At 39.2% G+C, this 20867-nt stretch overlaps 2 protein-coding genes across 2 annotated transcripts; both read right to left on the bottom strand.

Moving 5' to 3' along the window:
- Positions 1-14705: 14705 nt before the first annotated feature.
- Positions 14706-16067, bottom strand: LOC140154762 (uncharacterized protein F54H12.2-like). The gene has a single exon (XM_072177329.1). The coding sequence runs from the start codon at positions 16065-16067 to the stop codon at positions 14706-14708; it is 1362 nt and encodes a 453-aa protein (XP_072033430.1).
- Positions 16068-17363: 1296 nt separating this feature from the next.
- On the bottom strand, positions 17364-18458 carry LOC140154761 (KRAB-A domain-containing protein 2-like). Its single transcript, XM_072177328.1, has one exon. It carries the CDS (start codon positions 18456-18458, stop codon positions 17364-17366), a length of 1095 nt encoding a protein of 364 aa, XP_072033429.1.
- Positions 18459-20867: the final 2409 nt, after the last annotated feature.

Raw genomic sequence — 20867 nt, 5'->3', positions numbered from 1 at the left:
CTGTCATTTTCCTTTATGAACATTTACATGTCTTTACTTTGAGAACAGAATTATAACTAACCGTGCTTCTCAAACATTCGGATTAATAAGTTGCTTGTCGATGTGTTGACATTTTACATGAGCATGCATGTGTAATACACATCGTGTATGTGAGCGTCACACATTATTGTATCAGCAGTCATAAATTGAGCTATATCGCCATTCGCTACAGGTGTGTAATAAAAATGATACATTCGGATTATTTTTGTAACAAACTAATTTACAAGAGTAAAATGTACTATAGTATTGTACTTTTTATATGGGTCAGTGTGTGAGTTTTAAGCTGAGTCTAGGGATGACCTAAATATGCAAGTAGATGTCAGTTTGAGTAGGAGACATCATGTAAATGTTGATTTTGTTAACAGAAAGTTGTTGTTTTTCTTGTTATGCATGAAGCTCTCTTAATTCATTTGTTTTGAGTTTGGCGAAACACCATCACATTCGTTCGACTGAATGTTAAATAATTATTATTCAAATTGATCACCTCAGCATTGAAACGATTAATTTTCTTACAGATCGTGATCTACGATGGAGATCAAATTTAAGATGTAATACAGTTTTCCCCATAAAATCACGCGTCCATTATATATTATATTGTGTCGAGTCAAGCTGGACCTGGTAACTATTAGACTTGCAAACCCTGCAGGGAACTGTGCTTTATCTTCGAAATGTTTAATAAAGATACGTATGATCTCTCAAAACTGGACAATCCTTTAACGTTACAAAGTCTGTTTGATTGATTTGCAGGTAACCCATATCACGACTCTCACCGTTGTTTTTGTTTGTTCTTGACAACTATGTCACAAAGGAACGCAACATATATATAAATAAAAGAATATCAGACATAATGGAATTGCGAAATTTTGTAAACTACTACGGATTTCCTGCACATAATTTGTGTGCTTGTGTGTGGGGTGTTAATTGGTGATAGGGGTGTGTGGGTATTATGATGTTGGGGGTGTACCCGGGGTGTGCAATGGTGTTTTACGTTAGGGGGAGAGTTATTTTATTTCTCGCACATTGAACATGTTGAAACGTGACGTTGGTGACTCTTTAAGCTCTTGATTTTGGGTTTACTGGTCAACAGTGTCGACTTCCCATACGATAAATATAAATTTAATACTCCGTTGGTGAGCGACGGGCGACTGGTATTTCACCGAACGCAAGAAAAGGAGTTCTATCTGATTGGCTAGCAATCGATCGCTTAGGTCGTTTAGTAGTCAACTACAAACTCAAAACTGAGCAATGTGTTCAATTCGATTGAAATCGATATTCTATTATTGCCGTAGATAAAGAGAGTGATAGTGTGTCAATAATGTACATTGTATTGCAGCTGGATTTTACATGCATTCTTTTATATAAATTTTTTCTCAAAGAGTTGAATATGATCAAAATTTTTACTCAGGATTTCAAATTTTTACCCGCAAATTGCAGTTAAACATATCCACAGCAAAATACCGGTCCTCACTAATTAGTGTATTTAATTTCCAGTTAGTGTATTTAAGATAAAACCTGACAACAAATAAAATGTTCTTGCAATAGAAATATCATATGGGATACTGATATGGTAGGCCGCAACCGCCACAACGTGGAGCTGCTACGCGTAGCTGACTTTTTGCTCCGTGGAGCCAAATTGACCAATCATGATCATGTTAGAGTTTTTCATTACTCGGAGGTAAAACTGACTAATTAAGTACGACTTACTCATTACGTGAAGCGAATTTATTCATTAAGAATTTGCCAGACGAGCGTCACGTAGTTGCAAGATATCCTCGGTCACGAAAGTTATGATTCAAAAAGTAGTTTATGAAAAGTACGAACTGACTTATATGCACTCATAAGAAACTCATACAGTATTGTACATAACTATATAGCTAGGCAGAGTGGTGGTAAACTATGCACACAGTTCTGCGATCTGCAGTGTATCGCCGGGAGCTAATTTGTATAACTTGCGCGGTGTCCCTGCGGAATTCGACCTTCAGCAAACTGCAAACCAGTTCGGATTTACTTTATACTATAGTAGTAGGCCATACATACTGTCCGTTTTCCTATACACAATACTCAGTGCGCTCACCATTGACGCGTGACCTCTACAAATAGTGTATGTTAGAAGTATAGGCCATTGCCTAGTTGACGTCACTGTGTAAAAAATAACCGGCCAATATTTAAAGTATTCTCTGAAATTCTAGAAAATATAGTTTTGTAACATGTCCTAAATTTTTAGCTAATTTAGGTGTTTGGAAATATTGGTACTTTAGTGTTTTAGAAAGGATATGTAAACGACAGATAACACCAAAAAATATGAAGAAATTATTTCTAAACCGTGTTAAGTCATTAAGCTTCTCATTTTCAAGAACGCTGGTTAACAATAAGCAGACTATTGTCTCATTTCGTAAACAAAAGCCCACAGTATTGTTACCTTGCGTTCGCTTTATAATCGTTCACCCAACTGAAACTATAACTAGATATATTGCATCCTCAGAAGGCTGCGAAGTCCAGCCGTGACCTTGAAGTGACTTCACAGTTATCTGACATGCAGTGTTTGAAATTGGTGCCTCCGATCCCAAATACGCTAATTCTTTAGTCATAATGAAGTTAATTATTGTGATTTTTATAACATACATATCTCTAACATTAATATAATAAGGCGTAATCGTGTTGTTGTTTTCCTTGAAAGACGGTATAAAAAAAAAAAAGAAAAAATGTACATACCTTATACGAGAGCTCATAGCATATAGCAATGTGTTGCAATAGAAAAATGTACCATGGCGTCCGACTTTAGAAAATTAATAATGTGATGGTAATCGGTCAGTGCCATAGAGTGCTATAGAAGTGCTTGCACGGAAGGTCATTAGTTCAAATCATCCTCCAGACACGCTCCAGAAGACATGCAAATGCATGCAGCACAATACCAATCACCTGTGTAACTGGTATTGATCAAAGTAATTCTTTTGTACTCCATGCATTTGCATATATTCTGGAGCGTGTCTGGAGGATGATTTGAACTAATGACCTTCCGTGCAAGCACTCTGTATGGGATTTAAATAAAGTGCATCAAGTCAGTTTCTTTAGTATTATTAACATGCATGACTGACCAAGAGTAAATAGAACCTCTGAATAGAAAGGACAATTATCTGTTTACCAAAGCGGGACAATCTACATTCATAGATTATCTTCTATGAATAGCTGTCTACAAGATGATTATGTAACAGTATCAATAACTTGTGATCTACTCTGTCGTTTAGTGCAGTATGCTCTCACATTTTTGCCTAACTATACATCTTATGATTTTTAACGGTGTGTAGAGTAGCCTGCATTAGTGCCTAACTCTGTTATATTGGCTGTTAAGTTAGGCAAATTGTTTTACAATCACCGTTAGAAAGTGTCTGGTTTGCGAAATTGCAATTTTCATTTTAAATCATTCCAATTGGATAAAATGTTCAATTTTACCCCTTTTGACCTTTGGTTGACCTCTGGTGACCTTGAAAAGACCTCCATTATATTTTGAATCATACGAGAATTACAAATAACAATTGTTATTCAAATTGGATAAACTTTTAAATATTACCCCTTTTGACCCCAAAACAGACCCCTCCCTATGTTCAAACCAAATCTGATAATAACCCTATATGCACCCAATGCTATAGTCATTTTGGCATTATTCTGATGATCACAGAACTTAATATGCAGGAAGAAGTGAACTTTAAGGTGATTTTCAGTAATCAACCCTATTTTACCCCTTCATGACCTTGAACTCAAAATCCGTGTTTACCCTATAGACACCAGCTAATGTCAGTGCATATGTGTCAATCTCATCTCTGTACTATGTAATCTGTAGGAAAGGAAGCATTTTGAAAGTATTTGGTTATGTGCAGAAAAAATCCCCTTAATGACCTTTGACCCCAAATCTGTGTTTACCCCATATACTCCAACTATAGTCGATGCCGATGACCAAGTCTCATTGCGCTACCATGTAATCTGTAAAAGTAGAAGCATTTTTGGTAAAAATCGCATTTTTAGCCAAAATTACTCATGCGTGACATTTGACCCCAAATGGGCCATGTCAAATGTAAAACCTGGTGTAGTGGAGCCTTTGCCCAAGTTTGGTCAGAATCGGTCAAATAATTAGGGAGCTAGAGCCAATTATGTTAAATGTTGACAGAAAGAAAGAAAGAAAGAAGAAGAAACCACTGGGATTCAAGAGTCCAGCCGTTGCTCGGCTGGACTAATACCAGCTCATTGCTCATTGCACAGGTAAAACAGACACAAGTGCAGTGTGTATTTAACCAGAGAAGATCTGATGTAACCTAGTTGAGCTGTTTTCATTGAGTGTTATCTTGGTTTAATAGCTTTTAATAGGGTTTAAGTCCTTCAAAGGTCGTGGTGAGTTCTACTGTAGACACGACTGCATCATGATTATTTTAAAGTCAACAACATTCAACAATATGATCACCGTGATAGTATGAGAGTATCAGTACCGTGGGTGTCAGTGATCCTGGCCTGACACAGTTAGTCCATACAGGACCAACGCAATAATTAGCAGTATAATCAACGCCGTCAGGCGTTGGTCCTTACACATTCGAACAGTACCCCAGCAGTGCACTCTCATTATAATAAACAGTGACCAAACCAAACCAGTCGATGAGTTGCGTCATGAATCCAAATATGGAAAATAGTCCCACCCATTATACGGGCCATCATTCAACCGCATCTATTATATAACTGGGACTCTCAAGTCATCTCAAGTGCTAGGTATCTCAATCGATTGATTTTGGTAATGCAATCAAAGCAATACAAATTTTTGAGGTCGCTTACCAGTGTAAATCGGGCTATGAAAGTTTTGTTGTTGCTATATCAGTGCAGAGGATATCAGTGTGGCCTAATCAGTGTTAACAAAAAGTCATTTGTATGATTCTAGATTTGTTTTCTCTTTTTATTTAATATTGTCACATTTGTTGATAGGCCTAACCGTGATAATATTAAAAAACTAATAAACATTAATTCTACACACCGTTTATTTGAACTTAACTTTGATTTTGTTAAAACCTAACTGGAAATAACAGAGTGAGTAAAGTAATATAAAGGTGATACAACTCACAAATACTGTTGATATTTCAAATGCATGTGAAACCAGTGGCGTAACTAGGTTTGGTAGCGCCCGGGGCAAGAAACTAAATTGGCGACCCTACCCCCACCCACCCACCGAGAATATCTTAGACGCAGGCAATTATTTAACCATTGCGCGCGGAGTGCGCGAATTTTTGGACAAATAAGGCCTACCACTAATTATTTTTAGTTACTAGAAGTTGAATATCGGCTTTAAAATGTTCTTTTAATTGATTTTGCGCTGAAATGCGCGAAGCGCGGGAAAATTTTGACTTTCATCGCTTGGAGGGGCGCAGAATTGATGCTGAATTGGTCAATTTGGTGCCCCCTAAATTTATACCGTTTTTGTTTTTAAAGAGACTGTACATGTCTTCGAGCTTCAAAAAATGTCTTTATTGGACAATATGCGCGGGTAGCGAGCAAAAATGTTGTATTTTACATTATTTTCGTCCATGATCGGGCTGAAATAATGTGCGCGCGTAGCGAGCAAAATTTGTGTATTTTACAATATTTTGGTCCATGAAATTGATATCTAAAAAGCAACAACTTTCAAAGTCCCCCCTCCACTTAGGGGTGTCAAAACTTTCTTAAACCCCCTTCTACAACGTCAACAACTTTTGTGACCCCCCTGGAATTTTCCATCCCCCACCAAGGTATTTATGAGCATTCACTAATCATGGGCCATCAACAGACCCATATGCGGGAAAAGGTCATAGAACTTTTACACGGTGGTCAAGTTCAAAATTGCTCGAACTTGGTTAAAAACACCAATAATGTGCATATGTGTTCATCTAGTCATAAGGTTTCAGAAAAAGGATAGTTTGACCTATCTACGACGTAGCCTACGGTTATATAGTTATGGGCAAATATGTAACATTGTGACGTCATAGGGTGAATTTTGGCTCCGCAGGGGACGAAAATGAAAATTGCTCCAATTTTGTTGAAAATGGTTTCTACTATTTGTTTCGCCATTAGAAATTAGAAAAATAATAGTTTTCCCTATGTATATATGATGTTTCGTTACCTTGGTAATAAAGCAAAATAGGACAATGCCAACTAGCGCATTGAATTCTATATTGAGTCAATTTGACCTTGACTATTTTTGTGTTGGGATATAATAGTCTTAGAGAGTTATAATATCAGTATAGGGGCCATGCAGCCAAAAGGGTTATTTATATAACGGTTTCGTAGGACAAATGTTTCAAATGGACAAATCATATATCAAAATGTTCAGAAGAGTCTAGAGAATCTTTTTTGCCATGCTGTCAAATCTGTAACCCGCGCGTTCTATTCCGTATCCATGGCAACTTCACGCTTTTAAAGGATTTTTGTTATTTTTTACCTAAAAATAGCATTTAAATTAGCTATTTATTGAAAACTAAATGGAGTAGAAACTTCATATTTGGTGTGCTGAGCACATGTCACAGACCTGTATATAGAAAAAGTGTAATTCAACCTTTTATAATGCAAGAAATTTCTAAAAATGGTGAAAAAGGGTCCAAATGACCAAAATCACTAAAAACGTGCATTTTAGGCCTACTTATGAATTCCAAGAGGTCATAGGTCAAAAACTATAGGTCGCAGAAAAATGTTGTGATGGATGTTTTTGATCAAAACACCCATCTCAGTAAACTGATACACTTTGTAAGATGCATATGTCAATTTAAAAAAATAAATATTTTTGGTAAACTGAAAAACAATTACCAAAAAAATGACATTTTTACCCATTTAATTAAATGTATTGAATTAAGCGATGGTTTTGTTTACATATTTCAAATATCGTTGAGACATGTGTTCCGCACACCAAATATGAAGTTTTTACTCCATTTAGTTTTCAAGAAATTGCTAGTTTAAATGTGCCATTTTCAGGTAAAAAAAATCCTTAAATATCGTGACCGTTGCCATGGAAACGGAATAGAACACGCGGTTTACAGATTTGACAACTGGCAGAAAAGATTCTCCAGACTCTCTATCCAGGTACTAACCTTTCAATTACGTTTTTCCTTTTCCTTTTCACACATTTTGTGTCGAAAACGGTAAACGACTGGTTACTGTTTTTCATTTTCTTAAAATGTAAGAGAGAAAACAAACCCAGAAATATACCGTTTAGTTTTCTAAAAAAGAAAATATGTCATTTTCCGTTTTCTTAATGAACCGGAAATGTGAAAACAGTCATTTACCGTTTTTCTATTTTTATAAATTCTAAATAGGAAAACGGAAAAGGATTGTTTTCCCTTTACCATTTTGATATGCAAATTTGATATTTTAATGGCTATAGTGATGCATAATTAATGTAACTGCATTAAGGGCATATCAGATAACTTGACTTATGGAAAACTATTTATTTCGTTTTTTCATAATTCAAAATCAGAAGTCTAAATGGTATATTTTTATTTTTTCTCTCACATTTGAAGAAAATAAAAACAGTAAACAACTGACTACATGAATCCAAAACCCACCCAAGTCCATGGGAAGTGATTTTGAGAAAAAAACATGTGTATCATTTTAATTCCTTCAGTTAGATTTACCTGGTCAATATGGTAAGTTGTATGTGCAAATGAGCGGGTTAAACTGTATTAGGTATGACGATTAGCATTTCAGGGACTTCGTGGGGTTCATTTTAAATTCTGGACTTGGGTGGTTTTTTAATCATATACTAAGACAATAATGTTGGAATGAGATTACCACTAGTAAGATAATACAAAATAAAGCACACAGTTATGTATAATGTTGATAAGCATTCTGCCATGTAATATAAACCACACACTTTCCTTGATTAAACCCATTTTTTTTTCAAAAGTCACTCTCCAGCAATGAATGTGTTACAAGTGGACTTTTATACATACTGGATTTCAATCAATGTGTTACAAGACTCAAATCATGGACTTGGGTTGATTCTTTCATACATGCTATTTTCACATGCTCAATAGACACAGAGGATGAATTTGAGTTGTTCTTTCATACATATGACAGGCCTATGTATAGCAACACTTTCCCGTGCTTAACTCAATTTGGCCAAAGTATGGACTTGGGTGGCTTTTGTATTCATATATTCAACTGTTTACCGTTTTTTGACGCAAAGATATACGAAAAGGATAAAGAAAACAAACCGTAATTTAATCAGAAAAAATCGACTTGTTACTGTTTTTCTTTTGCAGTTTAGACACTAATAAAATGGTTATATTAACTTTACATGCTAATTATATCATAAAAGAATAAAACAAATTGTGTGTTTTTAGTTTTTACTCTAAGTAAAAAGAGATAGGAAAACGAACGAACGGTTAGTACCTGGATTCTTGTTACAGCTTTTCTTTTGAAGTTTAGACACTAATAGAATGGTTATTTTAAGTTTACATTCTAATTATATCATAAAAGAATAAAACAAATTGTGTGTTTTTAGTTTTTACTCTAAGTAACACGAGATAGGAAAACGAACGGACGGTTAGTACCTGCATTCAGAAATATACCATTTAGATTTCTGATTTTGAATTAGGAAAAAAGAAAATAGGTCATTTCCGTTTTCTTGTTGAAAACTGAAAAGCGAAAACAGTCATTTACCGTTTTTTAAAAAATTTTTATAACTCAAAATAGGAAAACGGAAAAGGATTGTTTTCCCTTAGATATGCAAGTTTGATATTTTAATGTATTAGTCATGAATAATTAACATAATTGTATCTGCAAACATTTCATTACATGAGGGAATATCAGATAACTCGACTTCGGACAGTTTGACCTACAGAAAATGGAAAACTATTTATTTACTTTTTCATAATTCAAAATCAGATGTCTAAATGGTATATTTTTGTTTTTTCTCTCACATTTGAAGAAAATAAAAACAGTAAATAACCGTTTACTGTGTTTTGACACAAAGATATGCGAAAATCATAGAGAACAAAACCGTAATTTAATCAGAAAAAAATCGACTTTTCTTTTGCAGTTTAGACACTAATAATATGGTTATAAGTTTACATTTTAATTATATCATAAAGGAATAAAACAAATAGATCGGCAAATGACTACATCAGCAAATTTTATAGCGATGCCGACATTTTTAAGAACATTAATACGAATTGGCGCTGACTGGAAAATAAAGCTCCCCAGATCCTGTCGGAAAATCATGTCCCTGTAAAAAACTTGTAGCTGCCTTCGTCTGTTGGCGGGTAACTTCTTGAATTCCTAGTTTATTCGAAGCATGCAAAATAGCAGCGTCATTCATTTTATATAATTGTAAAACAAAAAATAATAAACTGAGGCCTAATGATAAAATGAAACGATGGCCAAACCAAAAAACCTGTATAATGTGCGCGCCCTACAAAGTGAAGAACTTGAAAAAGAACATTTCAGCCCGAATCGCGGGTTAAATAATCGAAAAGTTGCCCAAGTTTTCTCTTAACCATTGATTTCTATGCCGGACAGTAAACTACCGAAGTCGCGGGAGCCAATGTTGAAAAGACGCCCAATATTTTCTTAACCATTGGTTTCTATGGGACAGGAATTGTCAAAAGTCCCGGCGAATATCTTCAATATTTGCCCAATTTGGCTACCAACTCGCGGGGTTTGGTAACCCTGTGAAGAAGTAAAAATAGATCAATGCTCATTCACGTGGATGATCTGAACATTGATCGCAATCGAAGAGGACATAAATAAATTGAATTAATGAATGGACATAATTATCGATATTCTTACGCAATAGTGGTGTAAATCCAAAGCTGTAAGCTAGTAGTTGGCAGGTGGAAGGCAAGTCTAATCTGATTGGCTAAATATCATTCAGTAGCTGTCAGTAGGCGTGGTTAGTCAGTTTGACATTTCCCCCGACTTTCCGGGAAGGTTATGTCGAATGTAGAAGGACCCACGCCTGACGGCGTGGACTATCGTATGAAATGGAGCGTGGTCCTCCTTGAAGGACTAGACACAGTAGACAAACAAACAAACAAACACGCCACACACATGACATATGCATGCAAGGTAACATTGACTATACACTAATCAAACAATGGTATTGATCCTGTACAACTGGTCGTGGTTCATTTACAATCGATTCATTTAAAATCCCCATAGTAAACATTAATTTTGGCAAGAGTTTTCTCTCTCTGACGAGGATGCATCCACTGGCTCCGCGTAATGAAAAGATCTAACATGATCGGTCAATTTAGCTCCGCGAAGCGAAAAGTAAGCTACGCGTAGCAGCTCCACGTTGTGGCGGTTACGGCCAGCCATATATTGATCATGCGAAAATCGTAAAACATAGAATAGAAACAGTGTGGCAGGCTCTCAAAATCTCAAATTGTATGCTTAGCCTGAGTCGCACGGCCTATCTCGAACAAAATCATTATGCGTAGTTGTTGAAAAACGTGAGGATTCATCGTACTATCACGGCAATTTTTAACACGAAGATATAGGGATGATGACGGTGTGTGGTCCTAATGCTACCAATGCTCCTTCCAGGTTATTATTATTATGTTTGCACGTTTAATCGAAATGTCTTATGAAATAGCATAGCATGCCCTGAGCGAGAGACTGTATGTACTGTTCACATAAACATTCAGGCTCGTGCAGATTATCAATCCTTAAGTAAGACAGGTAAACATATTTCACGTTCCTAGATTTTTGTATGTCGGTCTAAAGGAGTCTGTAAAAGGAAATTGACAGTCCACGGAAACATTATGAATTTTGCAGCCACTTTAGAGAGGGGTTTGGGGTTCACCACCCCTCCCCCAAAATAAATTATTATTATTAAAGTATTATAACCAATGATTTTATGGTTGACATCATTTTCTACAATAATATTGTGGTTTCATCTCAACGGGAACATTCTTTTATGGAGACAAGTACCTCCTCCTCAGGCGATAGACAGGTTCGTCTCTTCAGGTTCGTCTCTTCAGGTTAGTCTTCGTAAAAAACCCGTTGCTACCTAAAAAATAGAATTTACTCGAACTGATTTTTTTCAATGTACAGGGTGTTCCAGAAAAAATACCGGGTGAATGAATTTGGACATAACTCGAGAAATAGACATTGGAATAAAAAAAAAAAAAGTTTAAAATCACCGCGTAGCTCATTTGCGACCGTCTAGTACGAAACGCTCGTAAAGTCGCCCTCTAGTCAATTTTGTTTCTTTAGTATTTTATGTTGCTTCGTATATCATTTATTACAGAGGGAGGAAGTAGGCTATCATATGTGAGTTTTGTTAGCGTGTGGACTCCGGTTGTGGTATAATTCGGGATGTGTTATATGCCATGCGGAGTGGCGTGGGTGTGCAACTCTTATGAGTGGTTATGTGCCCTAGTAGTGTGCTGTTGTGGCGTATGCTGTGAAATTGAGAAGTCTGGGTTGGATTTCTTGGCCTGGTTGTTATCTTGTTTTATTTACGTATGGTTGTGCTATACGGTTTGCTGCAATATTTTATTTATTTATTTATTTATTTATTTATTTATTTATTTATTTATTTATTTATTTATTTATTTATTTATTTATTTATTTATTTATTCATTTATTTATTTAATTTGCTGTTCACTTGCATTTTATCATATTCTTTGCTTTTAATTTAAACTTTGCTGTAATTTAGCCTGCGGGCTACAATGCATTGTGTTAATAAACCACAAATGAATGAAATGAATAAATGAATGATATAAGCTCATTCTCCTCGTTGCTTCATATATGTGCCTATAGCCTACGGTATATGTTGTGCCGTTTTCTTATACTTGTCACATAGGGTGTGGCGTGGATTATGATTTTCATTTTGATATGTTGTACTCGTATAAAATTTTAGTTTTAAAAAATTGTGTTGGTTAGGCCCAAATATTGTATTGTTTTGTATGTACTTTTAAGTTATTAGTCCAGCCGAGCAACGGCTGGACTCTTGAATCCCAGTGGTTTCTTCTTCTTTCTTTCTTTCTTTCTTTCTTTCTTTCTGTCAACATTTAACATAATTGGCTCTAGCTCCCTAATTATTTGACCGATTCTGACCAAACTTGGGCAAAGGCTCCACTACACCAGGTTTTACATTTGACATGGCCCATTTGGGGTCAAATGTCACGCATGAGTAATTTTGGCTAAAAATGCGATTTTTACCAAAATGCTTCTTCTTTTACAGATTACATGGTAGCGCAATGAGACTTGGTCATCGGCATCGACTATAGTTGGAGTCTATGGGGTAAACACAGATTTGGGGTCAAAGGTCATTAAGGGGATTTTTTCTGCACATAACCAAATACTTTCAAAATGCTTCCTTTCCTACAGATTACATAGTACAGAGATGAGATTGACACATATGCACTGACATTAGCTGGTGTCTATAGGGTAAACACGGATTTTGAGTTCAAGGTCATGAAGGGGTAAAATAGGGTTGATTACTGAAAATCACCTTAAAGTTCACTTCTTCCTGCATATTAAGTTCTGTGATCATCAGAATAATGCCAAAATGACTATAGCATTGGGTGCATATAGGGTTATTATCAGATTTGGTTTGAACATAGGGAGGGGTCTGTTTTGGGGTCAAAAGGGGTAATATTTAAAAGTTTATCCAATTGGACTAAAATTGTTATTTGTAATTCTAGTATGATTCAAAATATAATGGAGGTCTTTTCAAGGTCACCAGAGGTCAACCAAAGGTCAAAAGGGGGTAAAATTGAACATTTTATCCAATTGGAATGATTTAAAATGAAAATTGCAATTTCGCAAACCAGACACTTTCTAACGGTGATTGTAAAACAATTTGCCTAACTTAACAGCCAATATAACAGAGTTAGGCACTAATGCAGGCTACTCTACACACCGTTAAAAATCATAAGATGTATAGTTAGGCAAAAATGTGAGAGCATATACTGCACTAAACGACAGAGTAGATCACAAGTTATTGATACTGTTACTTATAGACAGCTATTCATAGAAGATAATCTATGAATGTAGATTGTCCCGCTTTGGTAAACAGATAATTGTCCTTTCTATTCAGAGGTTCTATTTACTCTTGGTCAGTCATGCATGTTAATAATACTAAAGAAACTGACTTGATGCACTTTATTTAAATCCCATACAGAGTGCTTGCACGGAAGGTCATTAGTTCAAATCATCCTCCAGACACGCTCCAGAAGATATGCAAATGCATGGAGTACAAAAGAATTACTTTGATCAATACCAGTTACACAGGTGATTGGTATTGTGCTGCATGCATTTGCATGTCTTCGGGAGCGTGTCTGGAGGATGATTTGAACTAATGACCTTCCGTGCAAGCACTCTATAGCACTCTATGGCACTGACCGATTACCATCACATTATTAATTTTCTAAAGTCGGACGCCATGGTACATTTTTCTATTGCAACACATTGCTATATGCTATGAGCTCTCGTATAAGGTATGTACATTTTTGCTGTGTTCTTTTTATACCGTCTTTCAAGGAAAACAACAACACGATTACGCCTTATTATATTAATGTTAGAGATATGTATGTTATAAAAATCACAATAATTAACTTCATTATGACTAAAGAATTAGCGTATTTGGGATCGGAGGCACCAATTTCAAACACTGCATGTCAGATAACTGTGAAGTCACTTCAAGGTCACGGCTGGACTTCGCAGCCTTCTGAGGATGCAATATATCTAGTTTTAAACTGTTTCTGGTCGTATAAAGCGCCTAGAGGCATTTGCATTTGGCGCTATATTAAATCGGTCTTTATTATTATTACAGTCATGGACATAAGTAGTAAATACGTCTTTAGGGACGTTCACTTCCGGTTCCGGGTCACGAGGTCAAAGGTCAACCCATGTCAAAGGTCAACAGGAAGTGGTCAAAGGTCAACCGGAAATACCGCCATTTTGAAAGGTCAACCGGAAATACCGCCATTTTGAATCGACGTTAATATTTAGGGACGTTAATATTTAGGGACATTAATATTTAGGGACGTTTGACAAACGATAAATAAAACAAACGAGAGAGAATTGTTACTTATTCTTTCACCTTTATTAAGAACATTTAAGAAATAATACTAATAATTAATCTTTATTCTTTATTATAATCTAACAACTACTTTTTACGGCTCGATTCCATAAAGGGTCGAGCGATCTGATTTACTAAATACTCTAAATCCGTCACTTCGAAATCAGCGTCGTACTTTTCGTTGATAAATTCATTGACCAGTATATCGTTAATCTCGGGGTCTTTGTAAAACATTCGAGCAATTTTTCGCGTGTCGTAACCGCGACAACGATGATAGAGGTAAAAGAGGCAAAATTGTCCGCAGACGGTACTGTAATCTCCTTGAAGTCTTTTGACGTTATGTTCGTAATTCTCTACGTTACGTTTTAAAAAAGTCTCAAATTCAAAAGCTAGACGTTCGGGAGCGTTTCCGTAAGAGTCGAAAAAATCGGCGCAATGTTCGTTTTCGAAGTAAAAAGCGACCCAATGTTTCCCAGGTTCCTTACTGGTATCCGTGTTAACGATGTACGCTCGAGGAAAAGGTTTCTCGATCTTGGTAGGAAGTTTATCCCTGGGTAAAACATTTCCGAATATGTCGCGTACGATAGGATCGGATTTGACGCATCGAAGGAGATCGACCGTATCCATCTTAATGATCGTAATCGATGACAATGCTGCGAGATTTGGTAATTTCCAGCATGGAATCCCACTCGGCGTAGACGACCAGATTGACCGTGTTAGGAAGTGGTACTTGGAACTGTAATTCGAGACGAACCGATCCGTTGCGTAAAAGGTTGAGATGAGCGTCGTCAGAGGCATCCGGCGATAGATCAAAGGCGAACAGAGTGTATCCGCCAGCGTAATCCTCCCTGGCTATCTGTACGCCTCGGTCCTTGTGCAAGTTGCTTGTGCCTTGAAACAACGTCTGGTAAGCCATTATATGTCCTTGCAGGGTAGGCTGAGCGTCGGCTTCTTCGAAACGAGGTCTGAGGGGTTTCCACGGAATGGTTTCTCCGTTGCAGTGTAGAGCGAGGTAGTTTAAGTTGAAATGTTTGAAGAAATACGGGTTCTTGGCGTACGCTCCGTTGTAGGCGGTATTATCAACGAGTCCAAAGATGATACGTCTGGGTATCTGTCCCGTAAAAAGGCTTTCGCGGACAAAGGAAAGGTTACCTTGCGGGATCGAAAAGCTCTTGACGTCCACGCGACGAATAGGGTACTTGGCGGTAACTCCGCGTTCCAACTCTTTGGCGTGAGACATGGTCAATGTCGGATTCAGTTTAGCGCTCCTTACGAAGAGAGTGGCGTCCATGATCTGCACTTTATACGCGGGTTGTTGGATTTGAGGTCTAATACCCCTCAGTAGGCAGAATTCATTTTTGCTCCTGTGAAGTTTGAGTTTGAGGTCTACGCCTCCCAATAGAAACTTTTCCTGACAGAAAATGTCCGAATGAATCATTCCGACCATATCCACCACTCGACTATTATGGGTAAACTGAGCGCGTTTCTTCAGTCCGACGTTAGCTTCATCGTCTATTAGCGCTGGGTCGCAGATGTCCATTTTGTAAGGGGTATCTTTGTAGAAGAGCGACGATGTCAAGTGCGATCTCGTAGCGTCCGATCCGTAAGTGAGTAGAGTTTCTATCATGGCGCGATAGGCGTAAGTGTTGGAAGCGACGCTGACCATTCTATCGTTCAAGTGGACGTCCACCTGATTGAACATCGAATGCAAAAACAGGTTCGTAGGTCCGACCGGGGCGTCTTGCGGTATATCGGCTCCATCGGGTAATGTGATTTTTGCCCTGATGTACAGTTGAGTTTGCGACAGATCCAAGTAACCATCCGGAGATCCCGGTACCGTAAATTCCAACGGTCCATCTGACGTCACGGCGTTCAACGGTTTATATTCGAGAAATTGACTGCTGAGTATATCGGTCTGAGTCGGTGGAACGCTGAATAGATCCGTTTCCGTTTTAGAACAGGGACAGGAGTGGTTACTGACGAGAGACATTTTGGCGTAACGTAGACTTAACGGTCGAAGATATCCAGAGGTCTTTTCGCTCGCTTAGCTCGCGATGAAATGACCGATTTTCCGGTAGTCTTTCGCTTTATACCTTTTCGAGCGGGTTGTTTAGACGATCGACGCTGATTCCTCTTCTTCTTTACGGTCGTTTTCTTGGATGAAAGAACGTTTCGTACCGATTCCAGACCGCGTTGTCGAGCGGAGGTTCTTAAATTTTGACCGCTTAATACGTCTTGACCCACGTTGATTCCAGTTCTAAGGGCTTCTTTACCCAACTTTTGAGCGCCACGTTTGAGTAAAGGAACGGCCGCTCTGAACATTCCGGAAAGAATACTTCCTAACCCGTACCCCCTTTGCATTCGGGATCCCCTAAAAACGGGAAAATCTCCGCGACCCGTCTGGACGTAACCTCCTTGTTGTCTGCCAACCATGATGATAATGACGTCAATATCGTAACGTTTTACCTTTTAAAGAATCCCGTTTTGACGGCTCTGAAACATAACTTGACGATGATCTTACCGCGTTGAAATAGAATCTTCTCGCCCGTGTCTTGCCTGACACTCATGGTGATGGTATCGAAACGTTTCATCTTTACCTTGACGAAATGAGGGGATTGGTAAGTACGCGTAACGACTTCCCCGCCGTCGCGTTTATCGATGTGAACGTAACGTAAGAGGGGCACGAACGCGTCCCCCACGATCTGATCTTCGACGATATCGGTGTAGAGGTACAAAGAGTATAACCCTCCGTTTAGATCCATGGGTAAATCCGCCTCGGTAGTTTCGTCGATCAGGGTGTCCCTTTTCGTAAATCCGAGGATGGACAAGAGCTGCCGATGTAATTCGATAAAGGCGTTGTTCTGGAGTCTCACTTTGACCTTTTGAGTGTTTTTATTCACGGTTATTTTCACGTTCTCTTTTCCGAGATCGTCCATGAGCTCGTGTATGGTTAGGGATAACTCTTCCAGGTTTTGGTAATAACCCTGCGGAATGGTAAACATTTTGAGGTTACTTCCCGTCCCATCTCCGCTGTAGACTACGTTATTGAAAGGTTCGACGATATTGTAGAACGAGTGAGGGAACGAAATTTCGGTCAGAGCGACTTCCCAATCACCGTAGAGGTCGATAGGCTTGAATAACTTGGTGGTGAAATCGTTCAGAGTATTGTCGGGGTAATAATCGAAGGAACTGTTGCTGGGTAACGTAACGTAAAATTCTCCGGCGTCGACCGCCATGATCGGATGTTGAACTAAGAGTGATGATTGGAGGCAGTTACGCGCGTGTATTATACAGAATCTTCCAAATCCACGACCCAACTGTTAAACTTGTCGGGCCAACCTAACCATTTGACGAAATATTCGGTAACGCCTTGACGTTTTCTCTTTCGTATGACTTTCTCCACTTTAAACAGACCGTCTTTGTCCTTGGTGACTTTTTGGATCTCCCGACCGTAGAAGGTGCCTTCGATTTCTTCGTCGTTGAAATCTTTCAACACGTACACAGGTACTCGTCTGTCGATCCTTTTCGCCACCACGAACAGTTCCTCGGACCATTGAGGTAGATACCCTTTTCTGAAAGGAAGTTTTTCGACGGAGATGCGGACCAGGTCGCCGGCCTCGGGGAGATTATGCTTTTTCGGTTTTCTCGAACGTTTATATTTTCCGTACAAGGTCTTCCATACGGCGCTTTCGTTGTCTTTGTTAACGCTGGCGGGACTTTGTTTGATGGAGCGGTGGTAGCTGGCGTTGTAACCGTTGACCGCGTCTCGCAAGATGCGATGATACTCGGAACTATTCGTTCTCGTAAAGTACCTGAAAATACGATCTTTTAAAGTTCGATTAAACCTTTCCACGATAGCCGCTTTGGTATCGGGGTTCTGAGTGGTAAAGAAATGGATATTTTTATCTTTCAAGAGCTTTTGCACGTCTTTGTTTAGAAATTCTTTCCCTTTATCGCTCTGTAACTGTGTAGGTTGTCTTCCTTCCTCGAAAATATTTTTCAACGCCGCTGCGACGGTAGGACCTTTCTTGTCCTTCAAGGATCGCGCCCAGGCAAATTTCGAAAACACGTCGATGCAGGTGAGGACGAATTTATATCCGCGATTATATCTGACCAATTTCTGAAATTCTACGAGATCGATCTGCCACGTTTGGTCGATACCGTCCGAGAAATAAATATTTCTGGGAAATCTCCTCCTACTAGGTTTATGCAGAGTGTAGGCGTCTTGGGTAAGGAGCCAATTCTCGATATCGCGTCTAGTCAGACGAAACTTGCCTTCTCGTTTAACCTTTCTGTACAATCTTTCTATACCCCCGAGACTACCCGGACCCGACACGTCGTAATATAAACTCTTCAAGTAATCGTCCACGTCCCTATCCATGGTCAGTCCAGAGACGCTATGACGAATAAAACGGAAACAACGACATTTTATTCATTTTGTTACGTTTAAAACTTTTATTTTGCCCTATTTTGCGAAAGATTAATAAATCTCCCACATGTTTCTATTCAGGGAGGATTTACGACGCTTCCGGGTTCTCGCGCTGCGTCTTCGTTTTGGGGTAACGCTCGATATCCCTTCGGAATCGTCAGATTTTCCTCCCGGTTCTTTATTTTTACGATCGCGCAAAGCGTTACGTCTAGCCGTATTGGTGATGAGAGATTCCGGAGTGTTGTTGCGAGCTAACGCTTCGTTAAACAATTCCCAGCCAAACGGTTTCTTGTATCCTTTTCGATTTCTCAACGCGTCGTGTACAAGATCTACCAGATTAGATCCTTGTACTCTCGTACCCGACACGATGATTTCTCCTTCAGGGGACCAATCTAGGATGCCGTTTGGTCTATTACGTTTTAGATTCTTCAAGAACGCCTTGGCTTTGGTTTCGAAAGAGGCGGGTAAAGTTTCCAATAATTCCGATTCTACGGCGTCGTCAACTCGTTGCGGGGAAGCGATTGGTTCGATTTTATCAACCTCCGTTTCAGCGTCGTCGAAACTTTCCACTGATGTTTCAGAATTTTCTTGTTTGCGATCCTCGCGTTTCAACAATATGTTCAACGGTTCCTTTCTGCTACGTTTATCCTTCTTCAGATATCGTTGGAGAGTTTGATGGTACAGTTGCATCATGTCGTGCAACGAAAGATCCGTACGGTCCAGAACACGTTTCGTATCGTTTTCGGTTCCACCCGTCGCGTCGTTAGTTCTAGCCCGATCGGAGACCATGGTGTTTATTCTGTCCAATTCACGAGGGTCAATGAGGATCATCTTTTTAGCGTGTTTCATTTTCTTTTCTTGAGCAATAGACTTACGATTGTGCCTAGGACGGGGGCTAGAAGAGCTCCGACTAATCCACCCTTCTGGTTAAGAATGGCTCTCTTTCGTTTGCGCGCCACCTTTTTATTACTTAAGGATCGTAAACGTTGTTTGTGAATCGAAAGTTTCTTCTTCTGTTTAACGTTTAGCGGAACGTGTCCCTTGAGTACGTTGAGCGCGCATTCGCACAACGAATCTACCAGACTATTGTCGGCGTGATGTATGATGGCTTTCCTCTGACGAGGATTACATTTAACCAAGTAGCGGAGAGCGTCGGCGTTCTGCTTCAGTCTCTTTGACATGTTTGTAGAAGAATGAACGTGAGCGACGCGCGCGACGACATTTATACTCTCGGCACGTAGACGGTTTGTCGCAACCCGTCGAAGATATCGGTGCGTAATCGTAAATCTTCTGGGGTCGTTGGTTTCAGATCCACCAATAAGTATCCGTATCGGTGTTGGGTAGCGTCCACGAAGCTCTCTTGCACGAACTTGACGCGTCCGGGAAAGATCTGTTTGGCTAGATGTACAATCTGCGAGTTATCTCTCGGGTTTTTGAAGAGAATCATGTAGTGAGCGTTCAGCGAGATGGTGCGAAATTGTTTGGACGCCAAAAAGAGATTCTGCACGATGAAAATGACGGACATGTTGCGATGATGAGATCCTTTCGTAAACATGTTCATCACCCTGGTGTCTCCGGATAATTCCGCCATGAGATCGTCGATCACGACGAGGTTTCGTTTCGAAGGATCGATCAGAGATTCCATATCCTGAGGAAATCCTTCTATAAAACGTATATTATCCACGGATTCACGCATCTCGTCGTACGCTGCCTGGTATTCCCCGTACAACCAAATAATCTTGTCGGGAGGACCGTCTACGACCGTTTCGCCGGCCGATATCATTCGTTTGACGAATTGAGTTTTCCCCGAACCCGTAGGTCCCGAAACAATGGCAGTGTAAGGATGAATGAGTCTAGCATCCATGATTTAACCTTCGTCGAGTTTCCCGATGACAAAATCCACGAAATTTACGTTAACTTTTAGCACTCGCCACTGTTCCCTAGAGAGGTAAATACCGCGTATCGTAGGTAGAATTCCTTCGCCTTTTACGTCACCCGTGAACCGTCTGATGTCCACGCGAATACTGTCGCGATAGTCGCAGACGCTCAGGTATATATCCTTTCCCAAGTGAAGAGTGTGTTGGGGGAGACAGTGCGTCGAGTCTTCCCTAAACTTGACGTTAGTGACGTTCGTTCGAGCTAGACGTAAGGAAGGAAGGTCGGAGGGCAGAGTGAAATTGTGACAGAGATTGACGCTCGTCTCACCTTGATGTCGCGTGATGGTCAAAGCCGTGTTGGTGAGGAGAAGAAGAGCCAGCCCTAATATAGGAAAAGTCGAATATTTTTTCAAATTGTCTTTACAGAGACACGGGGTAGGAGGATCTTCGCGTACGTGTTCCAACTGTTCCATCTCGATAGTAA

The sequence above is a fragment of the Amphiura filiformis genome, chromosome 6, assembly GCF_039555335.1.
Source record: "Amphiura filiformis chromosome 6, Afil_fr2py, whole genome shotgun sequence".
Lineage (NCBI taxonomy): Eukaryota > Metazoa > Echinodermata > Ophiuroidea > Amphilepidida > Amphiuridae > Amphiura > Amphiura filiformis.
Note: the sequence above shows the minus strand (reverse complement) of the source record. Positions and strands in the feature narration are given on the sequence as shown.

What these genes read in the sequence shown, in the direction of transcription:
- LOC140154762 (XM_072177329.1), bottom strand. Translation starts at nt 16,067, where the DNA reads ATGTCTCTCGTCAGTAACCACTCCTGTCCCTGTTCTAAAACGGAAACG.
- LOC140154761 (XM_072177328.1), bottom strand. Translation starts at nt 18,458, where the DNA reads ATGGATAGGGACGTGGACGATTACTTGAAGAGTTTATATTACGACGTG.